The sequence below is a fragment of the Erpetoichthys calabaricus genome, chromosome 3 (assembly GCF_900747795.2).
Source record: "Erpetoichthys calabaricus chromosome 3, fErpCal1.3, whole genome shotgun sequence".
NCBI lineage: Eukaryota > Metazoa > Chordata > Cladistia > Polypteriformes > Polypteridae > Erpetoichthys > Erpetoichthys calabaricus.
The window spans coordinates 287,848,372-287,876,207 of record NC_041396.2 but is presented as its reverse complement, the minus strand read 5'-3'; the positions used below and the strand labels follow the sequence as shown (position 1 = coordinate 287,876,207).

Here is a 27,836-nt window from a genome sequence, read left to right as displayed (position 1 = left end):
ACCCTCACAACTTGAAGATAATAAATTAATTAAAAACTATCAATCCCAAGATTTTCAAAATTCCAGCTCTTGAACAGGCCAATTCTCCAGAAATATAGCCCATCTTCATAAGAGTTCAAAAAAATCAAAGTGACGGCATTCCCCTTCATTATAAAATTAACAATCACACTTACGGAGCAATATATAAAAAGACAAGCTTCATCTTCATGCTCTTTGCAACCTTCAGTTGATCACGATTAACGGGCGGTCTTCCCGCTTCTGCCACAAACTCCTTTTACTCCCGCTCTCGACTGTGCCCAGTTTCTCCACAGCTTCTCTAGGAGAGATTTCTAGCTCTACTGCCCTTTTGTGCATTCCAGTGGGAATGCCATCCCGACCAGTGGCAGGTATTTCACCTTGACGCGGATGTCGGCTCTCAAAGATGTCCACTCCCGAGTCTCGGCTGCCTACATGTTCCTGCTGCTGAAGAAACTCTACCTTAGGGGCATTGCTCCAGGATATGAACCAGGCCCGGGGCTGGAAAAGGCAGCTAGCTTTGGCACGTTCCAGCAATGACTGCTCTGATAAAGTCTGTCCACCTTCCTCCACTCTTCCAGCACAAGGTCTGGGTCTGCTTAAGGTGCTTGGAACAGAGCTGGATTCTGGAAAACCAAAAGCAGGCACTAAACCTGGCTTGGCCAAGTTTCTTTGGCCATGCTCTTCTAGCCCACCAAGGCTAGATTTATGGTCATTGTATGGAGAATCTGGAGCCTCATAGGAAATGAGTTGGACTCTTGAACCTCCAGCAGCGTAGTAACTGAGGTCACGAGGTAGACTTGAAGTTCTCTGGTTATGGCTCTGGGAGACCCCAACAACTGGCGACTCTACCGGCACAGGCAATTCTTCAGGACTTGCATCACTCTTCATAGAAGAGCTTAATCGTTTGAGGTGGGCCAGGGTAGAAGCCTTCAACTGCTGCTGTCCTGCCAAAATATTCTCTGGGGTTAATGTCGAGCCTACTATTCTCCGAATGCCACTCATGAGACTCTGCTCAGTCTCTTGTTTCCAGAAGAAAACTGAACTAGACTGCTCACAGTCTCCATCTACCAAAAGTTCCTGACTGGGGCCCAGCTCTTCCTGCTTGGCATTAATGCTCTCAAAGTGCTGATTCCTGCTGGTCAGTGTTGAGGACGTGTAAGTAGCTGCATTGCTTCCATCGAAGCTCTCTCTTTGGGCACGACGTCCTGCCGCCCCAATGGGTGAAGTCTGAGAATCTTGATTCTGGACCCCAGACTGCACACCTAACATGGACAGAACAGCTCTTAGATTGCTGGTGGAGGTGGTCTGGTCTTTGAGGAACACCTTTATGCTTGATGGTGCCTCTTTGCTTCTCTTCTTCAAGCATTTTTGTCTAAAATATGGAATCAAAGCAGATAGAAATTAATCATAATAAACTAGAGTGATAAATTAGAGCCTTGCTTTTGTGCAAAGTCAACCCACCACCAAACGTAGTTTAGAAATTGAGAAGCATCTATGCAGACCTGCAGCGGTAGACCCCTCTGTAGATTCTCTAGCCTCAGGACCCCATGTTGACATTGTATGGCCTGTGGCTGAAGCTGTGAAGTGAAAATTCTTGGCACAGGGCTATCTTGAGAATTTTATCTTCAGTTTGGGCAAAGGACTAAAACTTTGGTTTACTGAATAATTTGTACAGTTAGGTCCAGAAATTTCTGGACAGAGAATTTTTTTCTAATTTTGGTTCTGTACATTACCACAGTGAATTTTCAATGAAACAACTCCGATGCAGTTGAAGTGCAGACTTTCAGCTTTAATTCAGTGGGGTGAACAAAACGATTGCATAAAAATGTGAGGCAACTAAAGCCTGCCCGGGATTGGTTCCTGCCTTGCGCCCTGTGTTGGCTGGGATTGGCTCCAGCAGACCCCCCGTGACCCTGTGTTCGGATTTAGCGGGTTGGAAAATGGATGGATGGATGGTCCAGAGAAGAGCAGCTAAGCCGATTCCAGGGCTACAGGGGATGAGTTATGAAGAAAGATTAAAAGAGCCGAGCCTTTACAGTTTAAGCAAAAGAAGATTAAGAGGAGTCCTGACTGAAGTGTTTAAAATTATGAAGGGAATTAGTCCAGTGGATTGAGACTGGGACTTTAAAATAATTTCATCAAGAACACAGTTGGAAACTTGTGAAGGGTAAGTTTCACACAAACATTTGGAAGTTTTTCTTTACGCAAAGAACCATAGACAATTGGAATAAACTACCAAGTAGAGTGGTAGACAGTAAGACCTTAGGGACTTTGAAAACTCGACTTGATGTTTTTTGTAGAAGAATTAAATGGATAGGACTGGTGAGTTTTGCTGGGCTGAATGGCCTGTTCTCATCCCGATTGTTCTAATGTTCTATCAGAATGGTGTAATTTCCTGTAAATAGGGTCCAGAAATGGCCTAAAAATGAGGGCTAAAAATATGGCAGAGGGGAACCTAAAAAAAGCTCACCATTTTGCATAACTAGACCTCAAGAGGTGTTGAATGATATATAATAATATGTGTGGGTTTTCCTGTACCGGTAAGTCAGGAGGGGATTTCGAAGCACAAAACACATCAATATTTGCTTTCTGACCTTACCCCATATAAGTATACGTAGGTGATGCATGCTTCTTCAGCAGGTAAATTATAAACCAATCATTTCAAGCAGTAATAACTATTGGCAACATTAGTAATGTCTAGTCTATATTTTTAAATTAATTTAATGATACCTTGATAAACAAAATATTTCAGTTTCTACCAAACTTGTGCACATACCTGGGCGAGTTCAAACTTTTTCCAGTGCTAGTGTAGGTTTACTCATGAACCGGTCACTTCTCAATTTTGAGGAAAGGGCTTATTACCGCCATTGAGAGAGCAAGAGAGACCCAAGAAGGGGCGTCCCAGCCTACCTGCAGTGGTTCAGCAGCAGCAGAGCGACTCCAACGAGAAACAGAAGCATCAAAACAAGAATGACGATTAGGAAAGTGGAGTGTTGGCTGGCATCCATCCCTGCGGAAGAACCTAAAGATGAGAGATCAAAATTATGAGAGCGCACCTGGGAAGTTCTCAACAGTTCAGAAATGTCTACATCGCATAAGGCTGATCACAGGCTACTTGTGAAGGAGGGACCCTGTGGGGGGGAATGCACCATCAAAGATTTACTGTACAGATGAAAGCTGTGAAAAGCCAAGCAAAATGACGCCTTTTATTGGCTAACTAAAAAGATTACAATATACAAGCTTTCAAGGCAACTCAGGCCCCTGCTTCAGGCAAGATGTAATACAGAAACTAGAGTTCCCTGTGTTTATATACACACGAGGACAAGAAACAACACTGGTAAATCTTTAATTGAGAAATCTTAAACGTAAAAAATTAATAGACTCCTTCAGGCTAAGGTTCATTTAACAAGAGGAGAACAATGTATGGACAAGATCTTTGGATAACTGTCCAACAAAGTCTTTTGAAGTTCCTAATGAGTTTTTAGTTAGCCAATAAAAGGTGTCATTTTACTTGATTTTTCACTACATTCATAATGTACAGCACCCTAGTACTACAGATGAAAGCCGAGGAGCACGTTGAGGAAACACTGAATGACTTTTGAGTTTTGATTAGTCGCTGTGTAATCCAATACAGTATATGAAGCAACCACAGCCAGCTAAAAACCATGTGACACATAAAAAAGACACATTGAATACTGTTAAAGACAGCTAAGAGTAATTTCAAATATTTCCTCCCTCTTAACGTTATCATTATACAAAGTTATTGTCTGTTATAGCTGCATTTTTATCACTCTTTAATATTGTTTTTTTAGCAGTATGCTGCAGGAGTATGTGAATTTCCCCTTGAGATTAATAAAGTATCTATCTTGCCCTGCGTGTACCTTCAGCACCTTTCCTCCATATCTATGCGTGTGAACAGTGCTCGGTCTCTCGAGTGTGTTCCTGTAAAGCCTACGTCTCAAACGGTATCATCATTTTTTGAGGCACCTTCCCCACTTCCTGTTCACTTGTATACTTTGTCTTAGAAGGCGACTAACTCGGCACGCCTGCTATGCAGTTTCTCCTCCCAGTGCAGGATTTACGTATAAGCTACACAAGCAATAGCTTAGGGCCCCCAAAACAAATTGTCCGAGTGAGCAATTGTCATATATACTTAAATATACTACAGCATTATTTGTCCCAATCAGGCCCGGCCTTAGGCATAGGCGAAGTAGGCGACCGCCTAGGGCCCTGGCGTCTGGGGGGCCCCGGATCGACTCCTTGGTCTAATTTTCACGCATTTCACAGAGCTTCCAGGGGGGCTCCACCCCCTCAGGGGGCCCCTGGGCCCCCCTTTCGCCAAGGGCCCCATAATACCTAAGACCGGGCCGGTCTCCTCCTCATTTGTCTAACACTCGCACTTCTTCTTTCGATCGCGTCACCAAAGCCAAACTGACCAATCATATTGCACTAAGGGACAGGACATACAGAGACCTTAGTGTTTTGTTATATTATTAGTGGTGTGTGGTTTTTGGGACAAAAACAACAAAAAAAAAACCACAAGACTCCCTAGCAGTTTTATTCTATTTGTGAACTTGGAGAGGTGTCAGCTATCTCTTCTTAAGAATGACCCAGTGCAAAGGACATGGGCCTACCTTGTGCTTGCGAAGACACTGGCGATACCATATCTTAGACATATCGCTGGCATACGAGTCCTGTTAATCTTTGTCTCGAGAAAATACCTCCAGGTAGACAATGTTTTTAGTGCAAACTTGCCCTCCGTTGCGGAGGTGTTTCACTTGAACTTTGCTGAGCCCCAGTGATTGCTTCCTTTCACGGTTGCATCTCTTCATCTGTGTCATTTAGTGATGGGTCGTTCTTGAACGATTCGTTCATTTTGAACGAATCTTTAATGTGGCTCGGGAAGAACGAGTCGTCTCGTGGGAGTGATTCGTTCAGTCGCACATGCGCATTTGCGCAACTTTCTATAGTTTTTTTCGAGCCTTCGGGTTTTTCGAGTCGTTCGTTCATCACGTGACAGCCCCATAAACTTAACCAACTCAGTCTGAGCCGGAAAGAGAATTGATTAGTTCATCTGTCGAGTCTTTCGTGCCGGTCGTTCTTTTGTCACTTGACCACTTACTGGCTCAGTAGTAGCGAATCATAAACTAAAGACCCAGGTAAACAATGAATTATTTTCTGTTTCTTATAGCATTATAGTTTTGTCTTGTTTGTAGTGTGATCAACATTTGTGTAAGCAGTAGATGTGTTAGGGAGGTAACAGGTAACATTTTAATTATATTTTGCTAAAATGAACGAAATGACTCAAAAAAAGATTCGTTAATTTTGCTGAACGAGACTCAAAGGTCCGAGTCGGTAAAATGATCCGAACTTGTCATTAGCACGTTTGCTGCACATGAAACGATTGAAAAGTACCTGCATGCGCCATCTAGTGGCTGTGGTTGAGCATAAGTAGAGCGGACTGCTCCATACACACACAGGTCTTTCATTTAAATGTCTAATAGATAAAACTCGTTGGAACAAAACTTTACCGATCTAGGGTTTTATCTGATCTTATTTTATTGTTTCTTTTGGACATCTTGTAAAGCACTTTGAGCTTCATTATTTGTATGCAAATCAATCTATCTATCTATATATAGCATTCGTAGTCTGTGTCACAATCTGTTTGTATGGGTGGTTACCTACCAGGTAACGCTTGTGGTTGGTCAGCAAGTTGGCTAACATCCGCCACGTGCCCTCTTTCAGTTGCAAGAAGCAGATCATAGAATGGTTGAAATAGTTTACTGTCAAAGAGTACGCGACATGTGTTTCGCCCTAATTCTGGGCTCATCAGGCGTACACACTCACTGCATCCCCCTCTCGGGGAATCGAACCTCGGACGTCAGCACCTGATGAGCCCAGAATTAGGGCTCATATATAAATATATTATATATATATATATATATAAATAAAGGTTGAAATGGTTTTACTGTCAAACAATGCAAAGAGTACGCGACACGACACGTGTTTCGCCCAAATTCAAATAATGCAAAGAGTACGCGACATGTGTTTCGCCCTAATTCTGGGCTCATCAGGCGTACACACTCACTGCATCCCCTCTCGGGAATTGAACCTCGAATGTCAGCGCCAGAGGCAAAACCCCTAACGTTGTGCTACGGCGTGTGGTTCGTTCATTCGACCATTCTATGATCTTCTCGCAACTGAAAAAGGGGACCGTGGCGGATGTTAGCCAACTTGCTGACCAACCACAAGCGTTACCTGGTAGGTAACCCCCCATACAATCAGATTGTGATTCAGACTACGAATGCCATGAATGTAATTACCCCGATCTACATGCTGTCAAATAAACGAACCACAAGCCGTAGCGCAACGTTAGGGGCTTCGCCTCTGGTGCTGACGTTCGGTTCCCCGAGATGGGGTGCAGTGAGTGTGTACGCCTGATGAGCCCCAGAATTAGGGCGAAACATGTGTCGCGTACTCTTATTTGACAGTAAAACAACCATTCTATGATCTGCTTCTCGCAACTGAAAGAGGGCACCATGTTAGCCAACTTGCTGACCAACCACACAATCAGATTGTGATTCAGACTACAAATGCCGTGAATGTTTTATATATCCATCTACTGTATATTATACACATACTGTACATACATATCTATATAGAAAATTCAACATCTGTGTCTGTTTTTCACAAGAGAACTACTTAACGGATTTAGGTCGGGTTTTTTCCTATAATTTGCTTGAACATGCTAGTTGATTTTGCAGCCTCTCTCCTCGCACTATGTATCAGAGTTTCCTTGTAGGAGCGATATATTCTCACTAATCCGAGACAGAGGCTGCAGGCCGAGGGGAGGAGGAAGCGCGACGACAGGAATAGGGAGCCGGGCAGGTCCCCTCCTCGCTGTTCTGTTTCACTTCTACACGGGCGAAGCCGTGGAGGACGGCTAGTATGATAATATAAATAAATATTGTTGTAGGGGTCCTTGGAATTAAACTCAAGAACCACTTATGTACTGGAATGCATTAAAAATTACAGCAGAGTGGCACTTTAAAACTGCCATGCAGGGCAACATCTTCCTTTCAAAAGAAATCTAATAATCCCTTCCAGCCATGCCATTCTGAATTGACTCACACTTTGCATTTTGTTATGGATGCAGCAGGGCCCGATAGACCAGAAACTGTTGGTTAGACTTCTACACCTGTGTTTGTATTCTCTCTGCATCTGGGTAGGGTTTTCTACCAGGTACTTCTAGTTTCTTCCCACATTTTAAATTGGCCCAGTGCGAGTGGTTTCACGAGCTGGACCCTTTCTTCTGTGGCACCTGATGCTGCCAGGATGTTCTCAGGCCCACGTAAGAGTCTGAATCTGATTAATCTCATTTCAAAACATTACAATTACATTTTAACAAGTTAAATGTATCAGATACATTTGAAATTACTTTTTCACTAGCAAAAACTGAACGAGTTTTCTCTATAGACTTGAACAGAACTCTCTGACTGGAAATATTTACAAACAGAAGCTGCACCCAGCATCATTTTAAGCTCTGGTCCATTTGTCTGCTTGTCTGGCTTTAGTCTGTTCTGGTGCTTCACTTGCTCTGAGCCACCAGGTGGCACTCTATGCTACCTTAAATCTGTACTTTAAAAAAAATAATAAAGTTTTTACAGTCTTCTGAACAAATTTTGGAAGAGACTGGTCTAACCGTGTGGATTTGTATACCGGACACACACACACACACACACACACACACACACACACACACACACAGTATATGTGTAAGCGAAACTGGTATTAAGTAAGGCGAGTGGTGAAATTTGCACGCTATAGAAATGAATGTCACACGTGCATGGAAATGCCAACCCGTCTGGACAATACTTGAGGACTCTCCATTAAACACGTTAGCAGATTATGGATGTTTGAAAGTCGACATCAATTCCCTGACAATGCTAAAGCGCGCTATTGATAATTTCACATAGACGGCAACTTAATTGAGTTTAGCGACAGAAGCGAGTACATCGAGAAATTCTAGCCATATCTCGATTGAACAGATCTTTATCAATCCTATAACAGGATTACTAGGAGTCATATTGGCTTTCCGGAGAGCATCTGGCGTAATACAACAACCCAGTCTGTGTGGCCAGTCCGCCGAGAATCGCGATCCCTCATCCCGGGACACCCAAGGGACGCCAATCAGCGAAGCGCGACGGGTGTGTCCGGGATGAGGGAGAAAACTGGAATGGGGAGAGAAAACGAGCGCGACGATGGTGCGCACACCGCAGCGGGTGGTCAATTCAGTCGAGTAAGTAGCACCATCCTGCTCCTAAAACTTCATTGGATAAAAGGCGGCGGCTATACTGACTTTTAGAAGAATAAATGAAATAAGTGGGATTTTAGGCATTTGTTATCACTAGCGCTCATTGTGTTATTGTATACAACCGGTGAGGGGCAAATGACAAACTAAAAACCGACTTACCCGAAGCTGATTGTGCGTCTTCTCGCGTCCAGTTAGCCATGTAGGCGAGACCTTCACCTGCGAGGAAAATTTGATTCAACTTCACGCCATAATTAGCAAACACAAGGGAAGCAATTCGAAGTGGAGGGCACGGCTCGTTGCAAATTAACAAGATTTAGCATAATTAGGCAAGTATCCGCCATTTCTATCTGAACAACTGATTCCGTGCTTGTTAAGATGTTGATTTTATGATCGAATACGAGTAATGGATTAAAAAAACAATCCTTCAGAGGTGGGGAAAGGCACGAATTTAATTTTAATTCAAGCCCGGAACACTCCCCTCGACTCAAAACGTCCCATATTCCAACCTGCTTAATCCAGCCCTTTGGGGGGTGTCTTGAGGTGAAGCCTGTCCCAGCTAGCACGGGGCAAAACGAACCCTGGACAGTGTGCTAGTCAGCTGCAGGGTTAACCCAAAACGGACCGGTTTAGCGTCACCGATTCACCTAAACAACATGTTTTTGGACAGTGGAAAGAAACCGGGGCGGCACGGTGGCGCAGTGGGTAGCGCTGCTGCTCGCAAGGAGCCCCGGGTTCGCTTCCCGGGTCCTCCTTGCGTGGACTTTGCATGTTCTCCCCGTATCTGCGTGGGTTTCCTCCGGTTGCTTCGGTTTTCTCCCACAGTTCAAAGACATGCAGGTTAGGTGCATTGGCGATTCTAAATTGTCCCTAGTGTGTGTGTGTGCGCACGCGCCCTGTGGTGGGCTGCTGCCCTGCCCGGGATTTGTTTCCTGCCTTGCGCCCTGTGTTGGCTGGGATTGGCTCCAGCAGACCCCCCGTGACCCTGTGTCAGGATATAGCGGGTTGGATAATGGGTGGATGGAAAGAAACCGAAGCCCCTGGAGGACACTCGCACTCTCAAAAATACAAGCGCCAGAGTGGTTCTTCAGAGCAACTATTTTGATTCCCAAAAAACCTTTCATGGAGGTACCAGAAAGAACCATTATTTTTTTAGACCTAGAATAGTATAGATCAGTATAACTTATACAGTAAATGACCATGAATAGATGCTAACAAATTTGAAAAATATGGGTGATGATTTTAAAAGGACTCTTGCTGCTTATAATAACACAGGCTAAACCAGATTTTCTTAATCTGCTCTCCTGCCAGATTTGCCAGATTTCCAAAATCCCAGATCAAGATAGCCACCATTTCAAGTGACCAAAAAAAAAAAAAAATTATATAGATATTATAGATATATAAGCAGGCAGGCAGGCAGTGTGGTGTGGTGATTAAGGCTTGGGACTTCAAACCCCGAGGTTGTGGATTCAATTCCCACTACTGACACCACTGTGACCCTGAGCAATTCACATGACCTGCCTGTGCTCCAATTGGAAAAGCAAAACAAATGGAACCAATTTTATCATAAATATTGTAAGTCCTGCGGTGGGTTGGCACCCTGCCCAGGATTGTTTCCTGCCTTGTGCCCTGTGTTGGCTGGGATTGGCTCCAGCAGACCCCCGTGACCCTGTGTTCGGATTCAGCGGGTTGGAAAATGGATGGATGGATATTGTAAGTCACCTTGAATAAAAGATGTCAGCCAAATAAGTAAATGTTAATAAGTACATATATAAAAGAGAACATATTTAGTCACAGAATAATCACAATAGTACACCTAAAAGTAGTAATGCAATATTTCAATGCATACTAAAGTAACAAAAATAATGGTAAACATTTTGTGTGGTTTTGTGTATAACTTCACTTATTTATTTTTCATTCAAAACTTAGGTACGAGTAAGGTTTGATATAGCTTATACCATGTTTTATATAATACGACATGATATATGCAAATAGAATACAGATATGACCTGCCACATTAGCAGAAAAAGTCTTTATCAGGGATGTGAAGGGGAGTCACTTTGGCAAGAACTGCCGAAAGCTTGGACGTGAGAAGATCAAAGAGCACGTAAGATGGCAGACTACAGGAGCCACCTGAGATTCAGTCTCAGATGTAGACAGAGTGGAATTACACCCAAAAGTCTACCGATGAAATCGTCAGTGAAGGGTTTATCAGGGATGTTTCTAGCTTTTTGTGGGCCCTATGCAAGATTCAGTTTTGGGGGTCCCTATTTTGTAAAAATACGATATGGGTTCAGGCGCTTTAAGATGATGTGTGGTGATGCATCTTTATCAGTACCACTTCACTTTCAAAATGAATTACACACGAGCGCGCGCAGCCATGATGAGCACGAGAAACATACAATGTCACGACGTACACAAACACACGCAATTCAAACATTCAGATTCAGCAGAGATTTACAAATTTTATTTATAAATGGTGGTACATTAGGCTGTCTACAAAATTTAGTGAGCCTCTTTAACTAGATATTCAATATAAAAACTGAATTAAGATTTTTTTTTTTTTTTTCTACATACAATTTTTTCAGAGGCAACACAAGACTCTGAATTTGTCTTTTGAACTCAGTGACAAGTCTGGCTCAAATCGGGACATCTGGCTATACGGTCTCCTGCTAGGTAGCATCCCACACATTATAGATTTCATATTGTTTTCTACATATTAGGAAGTTTTTCAAAGCACAAAGAACAAGATTTATATTCAAAGAACACTTCCCAGGATGAAATGGTGCTTTGTCAAGCAATGGCTCTGCAATGAACCACACAACTCAGTAAAGAACCATAAAGTGCCACTGAAGCAGAGCCGTTATTTTTAAGAGTGCAGGGAGGCAACTCCGGGCAGAGAGGCAAACCCTGGTCTCCTTACTGCCGGGCAGCAGTGCTACCACCGAGCAACCCAAAACTGAAATGCACAAATTGCATTTATAATTGCAGTTATAATAATCCATTTTAGCATGTAAGGCCTCATTAAAGTTCCAAATTTTTTGGTTTCACTTACAAGCCCTGAAAGCATCCCAACAGACACACAACTGCTAGTTTGGTGCTGTACGTCTTGAAGGCCAGCGATGGAGTGTATGGGGCGGACACAGATAACAGAGTAATCAAAAGCAGGAACGCATTTCTAATAAATAAAATAATGTAAAAATTGGCTTATAACTGCAAATCAAGTCAAAAGTGATTGGTGCCTGATGCTGTCAGTCTCAGAGACTGGTGAGTAGTTACACAAAACACCTACATGGAGCCATTTCTGCTAAAGAGGACAATACCAGCTTCAGAGGCCAAGAGTGTACTTAGCTTTTCCTCAGTAGACCATCACATCAACTGATATTTCTTTTTTATAATTTATTGAATTAAAATCATATAACATTTCATACAATCAAGTCAAACTTAAATCTAAATACAAATCAACCCCCTCCCATGAGAAAGAGAGGAACACCAGCAGCCAAAGTAAAACTGTTGAGAGTAGTAAAGAGAGAAAGGAGTAACCCCCCCCCCCCAATATAAATGCTTAATCTAAAACGTTATTGATTGAAATGTCAACTGATATTTCTAATGAATAAAAGATTGAAAAGGCTGATTCTCCTTATGGTTTTATTTGAGTATATCCCCTTTATACCTGTAGGCACTGTATGCATGTAAGATCTACTGTTAGACTGTTCAAATATGTTTAAAAAGTTCTGGGGTGTGCTTACTATTTCACATGCCTTTATCTAATATGGAATTAGGAAATCTGCATGACGGGGCAGCATGTGCAAGGATCATTGTAATTGAACAGAAAACGGGGCCTGTAATAACAGCAGGCAAAGCGGGAAATTTAAGGTAGAGCTTCAAAATAGCAACAACCTCAGACAGAAAAATATTTACTGAGCCGCATAGATGGTGAAAATGTTCCTCTTATGACCATGAGTGTTAAAAGTTATAAAGACGACAATAAAAATGGCACCTTTATTCAATTTTTTTCCCCTTATTTAATGGTTTGGAAACTAGTTTTTCTAAAACTTGCGTGTAAGTGTAGTCTCAAGACTTCCTCACTAGTTTTGATGATTTCAACATTCTGTCAAGTGTACTTCTGTCTGATCCATCCATCCTTCCAACACACTGTAAAAATAAAATCAAGGCTCCTCAGAGCAATGCCAGTTTTGGTTGCCCACAGAGCCATCTGTATGAAGGTTCCAAAAAGATCCTTAGGATCAGTAACTTCATCCATCCATCCATTTTCCAACCCACTGAATCCGAACACAGGGTGTGATAGATAGAGGCTTTGTCTACCTCTTGAACCCTCAGGTACCACTCTGAACACCAGGTAAAATTATAAATATTCTTTATTTTATAAGAATATTGTGCACAAAGCACTCTCCACACCCTATTCATATAACTCAAACTCTCCAACAAACCAATCCTCCTCGCCCAGACACTTTGCCACCCTTCCTCCCAGCTCAGCTCAGTGTACTGGGCTTCCCAGAGTCCTTTTATACACCCTGACCCGGAGGTGTTCCCATTCAACAGTCCAGAGTTCCTTTTCCCTTCCGGGTCAGGGGTAAACCGTCCTTTTCTTCAACCCGGGAGCACATCGTTTCTTCCTGTCACGTGACCGTGATGTACTCCCGGGTTATAGGGCATATGCGAGCCTACGAGCCCCCTTACAGCGACGCCTGGTGGCCCCCAAGGTATCCAGCAGGGCTGTGTATAAAAACTACATAGTCCATGAGGCCCTGCTGGAACTCGGGGCATGTCCATGCTGCTGGGAGAGCTCCTCCTGGCGGCCTGGGGGTGAGGGCCGGAGAAAGAAGCCGGCAATCCACCACAAGGGTCACGGGGGTCTGCTGGAGCCAATCCCAGCCAACAAAGGGCACAAGGCAGGGAATCAATCCTGGGCAGGGTGCCAACCCACCGCAGGACACACACAAGCACACCCACACACCAAGCACACACTAGGGCCAATTTAGAATCACCAATCCACCTAACCTGCATGTCTTGCTCTAGAAATATCCATAAATAGATGCTCTCTATATATACAGTAGGGGGCTCTGCACCCTGCTTGCTTCGCTTGCCAACCCCAGGGCGGGCGCTAAACACTAGCCTCTTGGTGGCTCTGCCGCTCGCGTATGGGGAAGCAGATGTACAATTTAAACAGATTGTTATTTTCATGGGAATTGTTACATATACATAATAAAACTAAGTATTTCACATTATAACGAGTAATTAACCATAGATAAAAATAGTAAAACGTAATAAACTGAAAGAATATTATGTTTCATGTTGCGTTAGAGTTATTCATTCTGTTATACGTTTTTGTTCTGCTTGGCTTTGAAATTAACATGCAGATACTTTTGAAACTTATACTCTTACTGTAAAACATCAGTAAAAACAATATTTGGAATTAATTTTTCTGCAATATCTCATTGAATTTTTATTCCGTGTTTGTGCTTACATCATGACAATGTAACGTATAACTGCCCGTGATTGAATATCATTTCTCTCTCTAATAAATAAAACAACTTTTTTGAATGTTTGTCCCTGTGATTTGTTAATTGTCATAGCAAAAAGCTATTCGAACTGGAAAATGGAAACGTTTTCATACGAATGGCATATCAAGATCTCCTTTGGTGTCTAATGTTATCCGCCGAAGATGTACTAAATTACTTTTCTTGTCGCCTGTTAAGATTTTACATGTTAGAATTGTTCGAACAATTTTTAATTCAACTAATGTTATCCCATTGCATAGCCCACATAAATTAGCAGACATAAACTACACAATAACATTACAATACATCCTTCTTTCAACAGTAATATGGCCGGTGGAAGACCAGATGGTGTTAATGGTTGTAGATATTCTACAGATAATAAAAGTTGATGTTTTCATCTTCCGCACCATCACCACCAACTGTTTCAGCGTAGTCTATTGATATGCATTTTACCAATTTGCCTTGTAACTGATCGACAATTTTCACTTTTATTCATTTTACTTCACCGTTTCCCAGTGCTAGGACTGCCCGTGTACTCATTTCTTTGGTTGATAACCCTTCGGGATTAAATTGTTCAATAAGATGTGGACATAATAAGTCTTCTTTTATTGGGAACTTAAAATGAGGAAAACGTAAAAATTTAGAAGAGCTGAGAACGCAGGAACTGTGTCTGACAAAAGCATTCACACGAATGGGAAGGGAGAGGACCGTGGCCGTGGGCCGTTAACCGGAAATGGTTGAGAGGACGGTGGGACCCCCTCTACCAACTTGAAAAATTCTCTTGGGAATAATCTCGGGATATTCTTTAATAATAGAGAGATATAGAAAATCCAACATCTGTCTGTCTGCCTTTCATGAGAGAACTGCTTAATTTTTCTATAATTTGCTTGAACATTCCGGTTGATTTTGCGACTTTTAACATCACGCTATCATAGTTCACTTGAGGTACTGATTTTGCGCGAATCTGAGAGACACACAGTGGGCTGAGGGGAGGGGGTCGGGGCCCTCCTCACTCACACACCAGCCTCGGGACATGTACCTCACCTCCACTTAGCTAGTGAACGAGAGAACTACTTAATGGATTTAGATCAGATGTTTTTCTATAATTTGTTTGAGCATTCCGGTTGATTTTGCGACTCCTCTCATCACGCTCAGAATCATAGTTTACTTGCAGGAGTGATATATTCACGCTCATCCAAGACAGAGGGAAGTGTGACGTCAGGAGTGGGGAGCCGGGCACGGCTAGTAGTTTTATAAAGTAGTTTCATCTTCGGAACAAAAAACAAGCCAGACGTATTATATTCACATCTGGAGACAACTGTGAGTGAATCATCCTTAAAATGGTTGGGAACAATTAGACGGCTTATTGTGTGTCAGATTTCTGAACCAATCCAATGCCTCATGAAGGCAGCGCTCATAGTAGGAGCGGAGATTTTGAACCACAAATGGTCAGTTGCTGTCGTTAACCTGGTTCAACAGACAGAGAGCTTCCATTTGTGATAAACTACCTACTTTTCAAAAGTCTCCTAAAAGAAGAATAGCCTTTTTGTAGCATCAGATTACAAATTGGCATTCAAAGACATCTGTTATGGTGTATAAAATCTGTACATTTTGGTTTCCATTATATTTTGTTCGAGACAAGACAACAGATGAACGAAGACAGATCAAAGCAGGTTTTGTCACACCTCACTTTCAAACAGCTGTTTCCTACATTGAAAGGAAGACATTCTGGGGCTCAATTATTTTACAACCCGGGAAAGGATGCTCTGCTGACACCCCAGGCTATTGATTACTTTATGGATGGACATCTGGGATTTATGGCCTGGGAAAGGGAAACAGGCAATATCAAAGAACTTTATTATCTGGGAAAGAGTTTGAGCAAAATTCATCAATCACATTGACAGCCAGCCAATCAGGTTCATGTGTTGTGTAACCAAGGCATGATATTTCATAATAAATATGCCTTGGTCTGGAAGAGGAGCAGAGGGAGAAGAAGGAAAAGAAGGAAGAAGAAGGAGCAGGAGGGAGGAGAAGAAGAAGAGGAACAGACGAAGACGACATTGGTCGTCAGAAAGGCACCATGAACATCCATTGCTAAATCAAACGCCTCCCTGGGACATTCATCCTTGTCATTTCAACTTTTTTCGTAAGCTTTTCCTAAAGACTATATATATATTCAGACTTTCCTATCAGTACTTATTTTCTGTTCTTTGTTCCAGTGGTATTATTATTATTCTTGTAATAAATACCATGCTGCTTTTAACTTTCTATGCTTTGTTTTAATGTCTAGAGTGATTGAAGTAATAAGGTAGATTTCTAAGAGCACCTGGCGTAGCTGGAGATTTTGCCATTAGCTCTGTGCTGCGGGGTTTTAAGGCTGAGAGTGAGGCGCCGCTCAATAGTTAGGGGGCAGTATGATAAGAAGGTATTCTTGACTGATAAATGGCCTATAGTCAAGGATACTGAGTCTTTGTATGTTTTAATATTTTCTTGGAGACCAAAAGTAACATTTAGGTCTGAGGTCTATTTAAAACATCATACGTTGTCCGTGCCGATAAATGAATAAGTCTCTTGATGTGCTGAGAGAGTGACAAGTTGTGTTATACTTAAAGCATTTGTGTGGTTTTTAAGTGCTAAAAGTTAGCCAACTGTGTGTGAGTCATTTGTAGGGCACTGTTGTGGTTAGGGTCTGAGTGTGTGTGAATCTATGTATGTGTGTATTATCATTTTAAAGTGCAACAGTAGACCAACCCGATAACGAACCTGATGAGAACATTTACCCTTGAGAAAACAGGTAAAGGGTAAGTGGATTAATAAAGTTTCTATCTATCTATCTATCTATCTAGAGGGAAATACTACGATAATACAACATCAAAGGATGAGTGGTAAATGTGAACTATGTGTTGTGAGGCTGAACAACAGAGAGCACACACAGCACCTGCCACAACGATAGTATTAAAGTCAATGTGAGTTTTAAAGTATTGGCAGTCGTACTCGTGAAGACATATACAGTAAAATATGCATTTGAAGTAGACAGTGTGTCACACTCCGTCACAAGGACTGCCATTAACAGAGCTGTTAATGAAGAGCCTCGGGAGATGGAGATTTCAGTACTCAAAACACCCGAATCAACAGATCTGCTTAATGACACCAGTAGAGTATGGACAGGGCTGCACAGCATCCGCCATCTGACTGTACATCTAAACAATAAAGTTAACATTACTGTCTAATTAGAAGTACAAACATGCCATGACAAAATAGCCTCAGCATCTTAACACGAATATCCATGGACCACAATGCTTATCTAAACTTTATTTGCTGTTGTTGTGTCATATAGTGAGGCAATAGTTAAAATGGCACAAGGATGTCATAGCAGACACAGGCACTTCTCAAACATGTGGAGTTCTGTGTGTCCGTCTGTCTCCACTGTCGCACAGCTCATTACGACGTACAAATTATTAAGCTTCAGTTACCTGGTGCTACTGAACTCCTCAATGGAGAAGAGCAGTTAGCTTTTTATTTTCTCCCAGCGTCTTTTCTTCAGTATCTTTTGCTCTCTCCCTCAAAACCCCAGCGGCGGTTTAAAAACGCACTGACTGAAGAAACTAGGGGTGGGTGTTTTAGGTAAAAGGAGGCGGGTCCAAGTGCAGACCTCCACAGCTCTGCCATCCAGTAGTTGCAATGGACAGCCAATTGCACTGCAGGCTTTTGTCACCTTGTTTACTTGACATTGAGTCAGATGCTTCTCCCCCAACCCTACACTTAACCAGAGGTTATGAGTGACGTACAAGTGTCTAAGGCAACAACCTCATCAAAGGAAAAGAGCAGTGGAGGTCCTCAGCTAGACACTCTCGGCGAACAAGCCCTGGAGATGTGGCCTTTGCAGCACAAGAACTTGACACTCTTGACAACAGACTTTTTAACGGGCGTCATTTGAGAATCGCTTCTGGCCCCACCAGACTAGTGTATCTACAATCATTAATGCCAAGGTCTACTTTGGCTACTTAGATTTTAACCCATCTTAGACCAGTAGCACAGCTAGTTAGTAAAATAGCTTAAAAAGCCAGGGGTCTCACATATGTAACATGGTTACGCTCAGAAATGTGCCTTTTCTTATGCAAAACAGTCAGGATTTGTAAAACTCAAACTTGTCTGAAACTTGACATAATGGTGCAGCACATTTCGACTATCTACAAGTCCTTTTCAGAATGTTTTGCTGTTGGCATGTTAGCAGCTCCAAGCAGAAGGACGTTGAAGTGAACAGAAAATCTCATTTCACTGTGCCGTTCAGCGATGCATCAGTCACATTTGGAGGTTCTTGAACTCATTTCACAGCCGACGGACATGTTCTCGAAATACAGCGGTCTTCAATGTTAGTAATAATGGCTGAAGCATTCACATAGTGAGAGGTAATTTCTTGTGTGTGTGTATGATGTCTGTTTTGACTAAAAATCGGGAGTGGTCTCGCATAGACTCTCTCGCATACCCAGATATGAGGATGGATATTCAAGGAGTAAACTGCAAAGACAATGATTTTTATATTATGTATATTAAAAGAACCATCAACAACCAATCAAATCAAATTAATAATATATTGAACGGTTATTATAAAAGTTAAGTAGAATAAACCGGACTCTGCAGCTGCAGGAGTAAAAAAATACCACTTCCTGTTAGCGGAAATAGCCCAAAAGTTAATAGGTACAAAATACAGATTTCTAATACTTGTATGCAAAATTTGGTTGACCTAAGTGAATGTGTACCTAAGTTATCGTGTTTACACACACACACACACAGACATAATTCCAAAAATGATATTTTCGAAGTCATGGAGGTCCAAAACGTTGAGATTCATCAAAATCTCGAAATTGAATTTTTGGTTGATTCCAATATTTTCCCTATACTTCATATCCGAGAAAGTAATAAGAGTGTGCTGTGTGTTGTACGATGTAACTGGCAATGGAAGCGTTCTCTCTTTTAGTGGATATCACCAATGGCTGGCTACACAAATTCTGAGTTATTGTTTTTTTTGGCTCATGATGACGACTGTTGTATAAGCCAGTTTAGACTTTTTAGAGCCATTCTCATGGAGTTGTGTGCTGAACCGGTGCCTACATTACAGACACCATCACACAGAAATCACACAATCCCAGTTTTGTTTTCAGGTTTCAATAACCGTAGGGCAGTGGTTCCCAGACTCGGTCCTGAGGACCCCCTGGGGCTAAAGGTTTTTATTCCAACTGACTTCTGTTTCTAACTGGACACCTAGCCTAATTATGTGAGCAGTAATTTCTCTGTTTCTGTGTGTTGGGGTCAATGAAGTTACAAAGTAAGTAAATGTATTAATACATTTTAATGAAAATTAAGCAGTTATATGTGGATAATGTCATTTTTTACTTTTTATTTATGTTCATCCTGATTTCCATTATTGACTAATTGGTGGGTGTGATGCTGAAGCAGTTGCAGCCTTCCATCATTTAGTGTTGTTCTTCCCAGTTGTCTGCTTTGCTTGTTTTCAGTTATCACTATTAGTATACAATGAATGAGACCACATATAATAAGGGAAAAATAACAGGAAAAGAACAAAAACAAAAGAGATAAGAATTTAAAGGGTATTGCAAAAAACAGAAATACTTCTACATACATCTTGCCTGAAGAAGGGGTCTGAGTTGCCTCGAAAGCTTGCATATTGTAAATTTTTTTAGTTAGCCAATAAAAGGTGTCATTTTGCTTGGATGTGCTCTACATTCATAATGGCTAACACGGTACAACACCCTAGTACTTCTACATGTCTTATAATGTTAAAAATCAGGAGTGGTGTCCCTTAGACTTTCTCATACACTCAGATATGGGGATGGATATTTGAAAAGTAAACCACAAGACAATGATTGTATTTTTATATTATGTACACCATCAACAACAAATCAAATCAATAATATATAGAAAAAATATTATAAAAGTAAAGTTGAATAAATCGGACTCTAGCTGCATGAATAAAAAAGTATCACTTCCGGTTAGCAGAAACAGCTCAAAAGTTCAGAATAATAATAATGCATTTTATTTATAGGGCACTTTACATTAGCAGTAAATCTAAAAAGTGCTACATAAAAAGTTTAAACAAAGGCAAAGCAAGATAAAAACAGAGATAAAACAATTATTATAGTGTTCTTGTTAATAAGCTTTCCTAAATAGAAAAGTCTTTAGCTGTTTTTTAAAACAGCCCACAATCTGCTGTGTTCTTAGGCTCTCTGGTAGGCCATTCTAGAGCCGTGGAGCAGCGGTTACAAAAACTCGGTCACCCATTGTACGAAGTTTGGTCAGAGGGGGGTGAAGGCGGTAGGCGTTTGTAAAACGGAGGTTTCTTGCAGTGGATTGTAGTATAAGGAATTCCTTGAGATATTGTGGAGCATTTTCATGGACACACTGGTGAGTAAACAAACTGAGTTTGTATTCGATGTGGAGATAGACAGGGAGCCAATGAAATGACTGAAGGATTGGTGAGATATGTTCATATTTCCACACCCTCATCAGGATTCTTGCAGCACTATTTTGAATTTGTTGGAGCTTTTGAAGGCTCTTGTTGGGTATCCCGATGAGGAGTGCATTACAATAGTCCAGTCTGGATGAGACAAAAGGCATGAACCAGCTTTTTAGCATCACAGAGGGAGAGGTAGGGACGGAGTTTGTTTCGGAGATGAAGGAATGCAATTTTACAAAGGTGATGGACATGTGTATCAAATGACAGATGGGAGTTTAACTTGACACCCATATTTGTAACAGAAGGGGAGAGGGTAATGGCACGCTCAGAAAAGGAAATACAATTTACAGAGGAACGAAGTTAATGGGGGGTGCCAGTTAAAAGAGCTTCAGTTTTGTACCTCATACTTGTATGGAAAATTTGGTTGACCAAAGTGAAAGTGTACTCAAGTTATCATGTTTACATACAGACACACATAATTCGAAAAATGGTATTTTCTGACTCAGGGAGGTCTGAAATGTTGAGCTTCATCAAAATCTCAAAATCAAATTTTTGGACGATTACAATACTTTCCCTACCAGTAAGTAAATTGGACTCAGGAAGGTCTAAAACAGGGGTTCTCAAAGTCGGTCCTGGGGGCCCACTGTGGCTTCAACCAGATTCCTAATCAGTGGCCACAACCGATAACACAGACCTCATTTAATCAGCTGCTATTTTTCCCCTCTTCTCTTATTCTACATTAAGAAAGCACAGCAGCCAGATTTTTACATTTATAAGACATTTAGGAATATTTCCATTTTTGCTAGAGATTGAAATGCTTAACTCCCTTTTGTTGATATTTTGCCCTTTCTCTGTGCAGTTTTCCCCCTTCATTGTATCTTAATAATGACAACCAGCAGAGCAGACACCCAGGCAAACAACACTGAATAATCAAAGGCTGCAAATACTTTAGCGTCAGACCCACTAATTAGAAAATAATGAATTAAACAATTTTAAACACACAGCAAAAAAGAATGAAAATCAAGATGAAAATATTGTTAAAAAGAAAAAAAATACATTATTCCCATATAACTGCTTAGTACATTTTAATATATATTTTTACTAAACTTAGTTTTCTAATTTCTACATTTTTCCCAAAACACAGAATCTGGCAAATAGTAGGTCACTTAAATAGCTCAGGAGTCCAATTAAAAATGGAAGCTCGTTGGAACAAAAACCTGACGCCACAATGGGCCCCCAGGACTGACGCCTAAAATGTCGAGATTCATCAAAATCTCGAGGTCGAATTTTTGGACGATTGCAATACTTTATATACGAGAAAGTAAAAATCCTACTGCTGTGTTTTAATAAATGCAGAATAAGAGACTAAAAGACCAGCTAACTAAATGAGCTCAATTATTATTAACACTTATTATGAATCTTGTTAGAACAAAAACCTGCAGCCCCGGGGAGGTCCCCGAGGACCGAGTATGGGAACCACTACCCAGGGCCGGATTTTCCTATAGGCTAACTAGGCTTCAGCCTAGGGCCTCAAGATCAAGAGGGGCCTACATTCAAATTGTTAGCAAAATTAAAATTACACTGTTCTAAAAACAGTGAACACTAAAACACTGAACCGAAAATAAGGAGAAATTCTACGCATATGACTAATAAACAAACATAAAAATGTATTGGTTAAGATCAACGCGTTAATTTTCCACACAGGTTAGTACCAATCACAACATGTTTCATTTAACATATTGATATATATCACAGTAATGATGTATTTTATTATCTCTCATGTAATTTACAAACTTAAAAATGGAAGGTGAAAGGGCCTCATAAGTGGAATAGCCTAGGGCCTCTTTTCATATAAATCCGGCCCTGCCACTACCTCAGGGTATTTGTCGATGGGCGTTTTTCAGTGTGAACTGGCCGACCGGACAGAAATCACGCCTTTATCCCTGAACTACGTCATGTCAGCGGTGTTTGGTAGTGCGATGAAGAGGCTACCCAAATACTTTCCATTTCCTCACATTCATGGTGAGCAAGCCGAGATCAGGACAATGTGCAGTGATCGCCGATTTTCGTAAGATAAATCGGCGCAGTTGACTGCACACGTTGCGATTAAAGCACCATCACAGAATTTATTTGCTTTTGTAAACAGAAAGCATTTTGTTTTAATTAACACACAACTAATGTGCGATACTCAAATGTGTCCGACGAAGGTTGTTGTGAGGGGCACAACTCAACCCCGAATTCGTGAGCTGCATGCGCTCCAATTGGAAAACCAAAACAAAATATTACCAGTGGTAATCATAAATGTTGTAAGTCGCCTTGGATAAAGGCGTCAGCCGAGTAAGGAAATGTAATGCAATGTAAATTAATTCATTTATCACAATAGCAGTGATGGAAGCAAACTTCAGGGCCATGCTGTGTGCGATGTTTGGCTTCTTGGTAAGGAAGCCTTATTGAAAGGATTGCAGTCAAGTTGTATAATTTTCTTTCAGGCGATAGTGGGTATGCCACAAGAGAGCACTCACACACACACAATCAGGGATAGAAGATCAAGTCATTAAAAGGTAGATGGTAGTGTTTGGAATTGTTGGGGGGCACGCTACTGTACAGACCCCACACTGAAAAAATGGCATGTCAGATTAAAATAAAAAAATATATATGTACATCGGTTGCACATAAAATTGTTTTTATCAAAAATAATTTAATTATGCTTAATGCACTAAATTATCCATCCATCCATTTTCCAACCCGCTGAATCCAAACAGGGTCACGGGGGTCTGCTGGAGCCAATCCCAGCCAACACAGGGCACAAGGCAGGGAACCAATCCCGGGCAGGGTGCCAACCCACCGCAGGACACACACACAAACACACCCACACACCAAGCACACACTAGGGCCAATTTAGAATCGCCAATCCACCTAACCAGCATGTCTTTGAATTGTGGGAGGAAACCGGAGCGCCCGGAGGAAACCCACGCAGACACGGGGAGAACATGCAAACTCCACGCAGGGAGGACCCGGGAATCGAACCCAGGTCCCCAGGTCTCCCAACTGCGAGGCAGCAGCGCTACCCACTGCGCCACCGTGCCGCCCACTAAATTATTATATTCTGAAACAATGATATTTTTATATAAAAATGAATGAAACTTCATTCTCTGTTAAAATTAATAATGTTAGGTTAAATAAACATGGCTCGTGTCAATAAAGCAACTCCACGCAGGAAGGACCCGGGAAGCGAACCCGGGTCTCCTTAGTGCTACCACTGCGCCACCATGCCGGCCTTGATAAAACATTAAAAGAGAATACAAGAAAAAACGCAAAATGGAATAATGTTATTCTGTGTGATTAAGTATTTTAAATGAATATCTGAATATTTCAAAAATGGGGTCGGTCGTCGTGTTTTTATTTTTTTAACTTTTATTTTATTAACCTTTTCCTCTTAACCAGCGACAATAACTCAAACAACCAGTTGCTTCTTTGAAAGTCACATGACTTTACCGCCAAGTTATCCAACCTCTGCTGATGATAAATCCGCTTGGTGAGGACTAAATATAACTATTTTGACTTCTACCTAAGTAACTGAAATTAGTATATTGCACATCCCACAAGATTCAATAAATTAAACATGACCGAGTTATGTTCAAAAGTGGAACATAAACAATACAAGTAAATACATTCTTGTAAATGTCACAACCTGCCATTTCCCTTTCTTTCAGCGCACAAAGGTTTTGTGCACTGTGACAGCTGGCGCAGGACTACACAACATAACGCAGAATCAATGACTGCCTCTGCCACTTGAAACAGGCCAAGATGAGTGCATGGATGACCCAGACCTGTCCCTCAGGACATCAACTCAATGGCAATTCAAAGATGTTTGTATACTGGACGTCAAAAGTAAAGAGACATGTTCAACATTGACATTTACTGGTCAAAATTATTTTATTTTTTAACAGGCTCAATAAGTAAAAAGGCAATTTGATAATTACACAGTAACCACAAATGGATAGAGGCCGACGCAATACAGCATGTTCATGATAGCTTGGTGTGACCACACCTAGTGCCACGCTCTGCCATTAGTCTAGTTGAAGGACAAAAAAACATGGATGCTACACTGCAGGACTGCACCATTGTCGAACAATGCAGCCTAGTGAGATTTCTTTGGGCAGAGGGAGCGAAACCTGCCGAAATTCATTCATGTTGGCTCAGTGCGGAAATGAAAGTAGAAGGACTCCATGAAAAGTTTATGAATGGGTAGGAAGGTTTAAAGAGGGGAGAACAAGCGTAACTGACGAAGCTCAAACTGGTCGACCATCAACATCGCACAAAAGCCCACATCAACATGGCAAATGCCTTCATCAGAGAAGAACGACGGATTACGTTGTCCGCTGTTGCTGCAGATCAGTATATCAACTATGGAGCTGCACATTCCATAGTGCTGGATGACTTGGGGTACCGTAAAGTGTGTGCAGCTTACTGATCTATACAATCACATTATGTGATATCATCTACTGTTGAATTCTGCTCTGTACTTGTAATATTTCTATTGCACTATTGGATTGTATTAAGGATTACTTGTGTTCTGTTCTGTGTTTTGTGTTGTATTGACCTCCTGTTTTTGACACCCACTGTACCCCCGACCTACCTGGAAAGGGGTCTCTCATTGAACTGCCTTTCCCAGGGTTTCTTCTATTTTTTCCCCCTACAAGGGTATTTTTTGGAGTTTTTCCTTGTATTCTTAGAGAGTCAAGGCTGGGGGGCTGTCGAAAGGCAGGGCCTGTTAAAGCCCATTGCAGCACTCCTTGTGTAATTTTGGGCTGTACAAAAATAAAGTGTATTGTATTGTATACAGGCCAACATCCTTTGGTGAATTTTAGCAGGTTTCACTGCCTTTTGCACCATGAAATTTCACTATGGCACGTTGTTCAACAATGGTGCAATCCCACAGTGGAGCATTCATGTTCAATTGGCCTTGGCTTCAACTTGACTAACGTCAGAGTGTGGCGCTGCATATAGCCGGACTACCCATAAGCCATTGCAAACGTGGTGTATTGTGTCAGCTTCTAGCCATTGTGCTTACTGCATAACTCAAATTTCCATTACATTTTGATGTACCCTCATTAATAGTTACACATATCCATCCATTTTCCAAGACTGCTTAACCCCGCATAGAATCTTGGGATAGCTGGAGCCTATCCCAGCAAGCAATGGGCACAAGATAGAACCAATCCCCAAACAGGGCTCTAGCCCGTCACAGGGTGAACAGAGCCACCACACACGGCCAATTTGGCATCACATAAAAGCAAAATTGAATTTATTCATTTCAATCTAACACTGCCAATTCTGGCTTTACTCTTTCAATTTTTACCATATCTTGCTTGCAATTATTGGATTGATACAAAACAAACTGGAAACCTGCAGCTTGCTTATGTCAGGTGAGAGTCCAGTTACTCGCAGAAGTAGGAGGGGTTCATAACATGGAGCCATTCAGTTTCCCCAGAACTAAATTCGAGTCTGGACAATCAGTTAACAGTGAAAATTGAATTTTAGAAGTACAACACAAACTATTCAAGTACAATCCTGTTAAAGTATTAGTGAAAATTATATAGGATTCCAGGGCATAAAGTTATACTGGGTAATAAGGTTGCTGATAAATTGGCACATAATGCACCGAAAAAGAAACACGTAGATTTAGAATGACCTCTTAGGGAAAAAAAGACATTAAAAATATGCTGAAAACGTAATTATGAGTGTCAAACAATATAACAACGTGGGAATAAGGGAAGACTCATATCAATTAAGGATATAACTACATTTAATAGCTAACCAAGAAGAAGAAATGATACTAGATAGACATCGGTTCGGAAATTGCTATAGAGTAAGATCGCTGTCAAAAAATAACTCGTAATAGTGTACGACAAATTTACATTTCACGCGTGTGAGTTACGCTTGCTTCTGAAAACTACGAGTACAATTCTCAAGCGTTAAACTGTGACGCTCCTCAGGGGGCGGAGTTCAGAGCACAGGAAGGCGTGTGCATACGTGGGCGGGGTTACCATTTCAGATCCGCCTATGTAACGCTAAATCGCGTTTCTATACATACACTAACTGTTCATTTCAAACTGGGGGTGCTTCACATTTTAATCATCCGGTAGGTTACCTGGAAAAAGCCCATAAATTCAGCAGATGCCGAAAGGAAGCCTTCGCGTAAACCGATTCCATACACGTAGTGAAAAGAGGATCAGACGTGACAGCCGGCATTTCTGGAGACGAAACGTATCACAAGTGACCCGCTGCGAGTGGAAAAGTATGCACATCATATTTGTATTCATTTTCCCCCCCATTAGGCGATTTTTACTATTTGTTCAAAATTAAAAGAGCATCACTTTTAAGGTCGTGAAGGGGTCTGAGCCCAGGGCAGAATTCACAGGGGATTTCAGTCCATTACAGGGCCCACTCCGGGACACATATCGACACGGGGCCCATTTAGAGTTATGAATGAACGTTACGGGAAAATATTTGTCAGTGTGAGGGGAACAGACTTGTAGTCACGGGAAGACCACAAACAAAATGACCAACCGCAGTTTTGATTGCGCTTAATCTGACTTATTGACAAAACAAGAGAGGTTCTGTTAAAAACCGAGAGGGAGATACCTTATAAATTACTTGAAATTCCTCGTCTGACATATTACCGTACATAAAAACCCTTTACCGGATGAAAAGAATGACAACCGGCTGAAATTGGCAATAATAAAAGACCCAAGCTATATACATCACTCCATAAACCGAACTACTAGGCTATAGAAAATAAGATTTTCTTTTAATTAAAGGTTATATGATAATAAAATTACCTGATACACTAAATTACTGATCGTGGACCCCAGCTGCAACTACAAAGCATTCACAACGGGCCCCCAGAACCTCTGCGTCTGTCGATACGAGGTTGTCCTCGATTTCTCTTCAGTTGACAAGTTTGTCAATCTTTTTTGCGGCTGCTGAAGTCCAAGTTGGACCGGGCTTACCTTGACATCGGCTTCGGTGGTCCAGTTACTGAAAGCCCAATTAAGCAGCGCCCTTATCTCTTCACCAAATAACCAAACTAAACCACCCCACCCCAATCAGAAAGAACAGATGGTCGCTCTTAATGTCCGGGGTTACTTCCTTAGCAAGCCTTCTCACAGCTGATCCCCGTCGCGCTTCGCAGATCAGATTACAGTTTCACAAAAGAGTCCCGATTGCGGCATGTCATTTTATTTTTCTGAGACACACGTCTAAATGGAAGAAGATGCTTCAGTTTCTCGCATTCACTCCATTTCGCTGTTAAATGTTTTACCTATACTGTACTATCAGGTATGTCTACTCACACCATGCAGACGCCCGGGTGGAAGCCTCTTTGGGAAATCGCCTTTAAACAGCACCCCGCGGCCCCGACTCTCGGGCCATTTATTCATGACATTGTCCAGCCCACTTAATTACATTCTGAGATTGCGGCGAGACTAACCGCCTTGCTGCACAG

The 27,836-nt window shown here is 41.6% G+C and overlaps 1 protein-coding gene across 4 annotated transcripts; it reads right to left on the bottom strand.

Annotated features, from left to right (window-relative positions):
• LOC114649071 (protein FAM171B-like) lies at positions 1–27,830 on the bottom strand. 4 transcript variants are annotated; one of them, XM_028798488.2, is made up of 3 exons: positions 27,685–27,830; positions 2,929–3,040; positions 1–1,390 (listed from the first exon to the last, which is right to left on the bottom strand). In XM_028798488.2, the coding sequence occupies exons 2-3, from the start codon at positions 3,024–3,026 to the stop codon at positions 223–225; spliced, it is 1,266 nt and encodes a 421-aa protein (XP_028654321.1). In that variant the 5' UTR covers positions 3,027–3,040; positions 27,685–27,830; the 3' UTR covers positions 1–222. The 4 variants fall into 4 exon arrangements, with proteins under 4 accessions (XP_028654321.1, XP_028654320.1, XP_028654319.1 ...); XM_028798487.2 differs by lacking the exon at positions 27,685–27,830 and adding an exon at positions 27,343–27,507; XM_028798486.2 differs by lacking the exon at positions 27,685–27,830 and adding an exon at positions 27,172–27,336.
• Between the last annotated feature and the right edge of the window lie 6 nt (positions 27,831–27,836).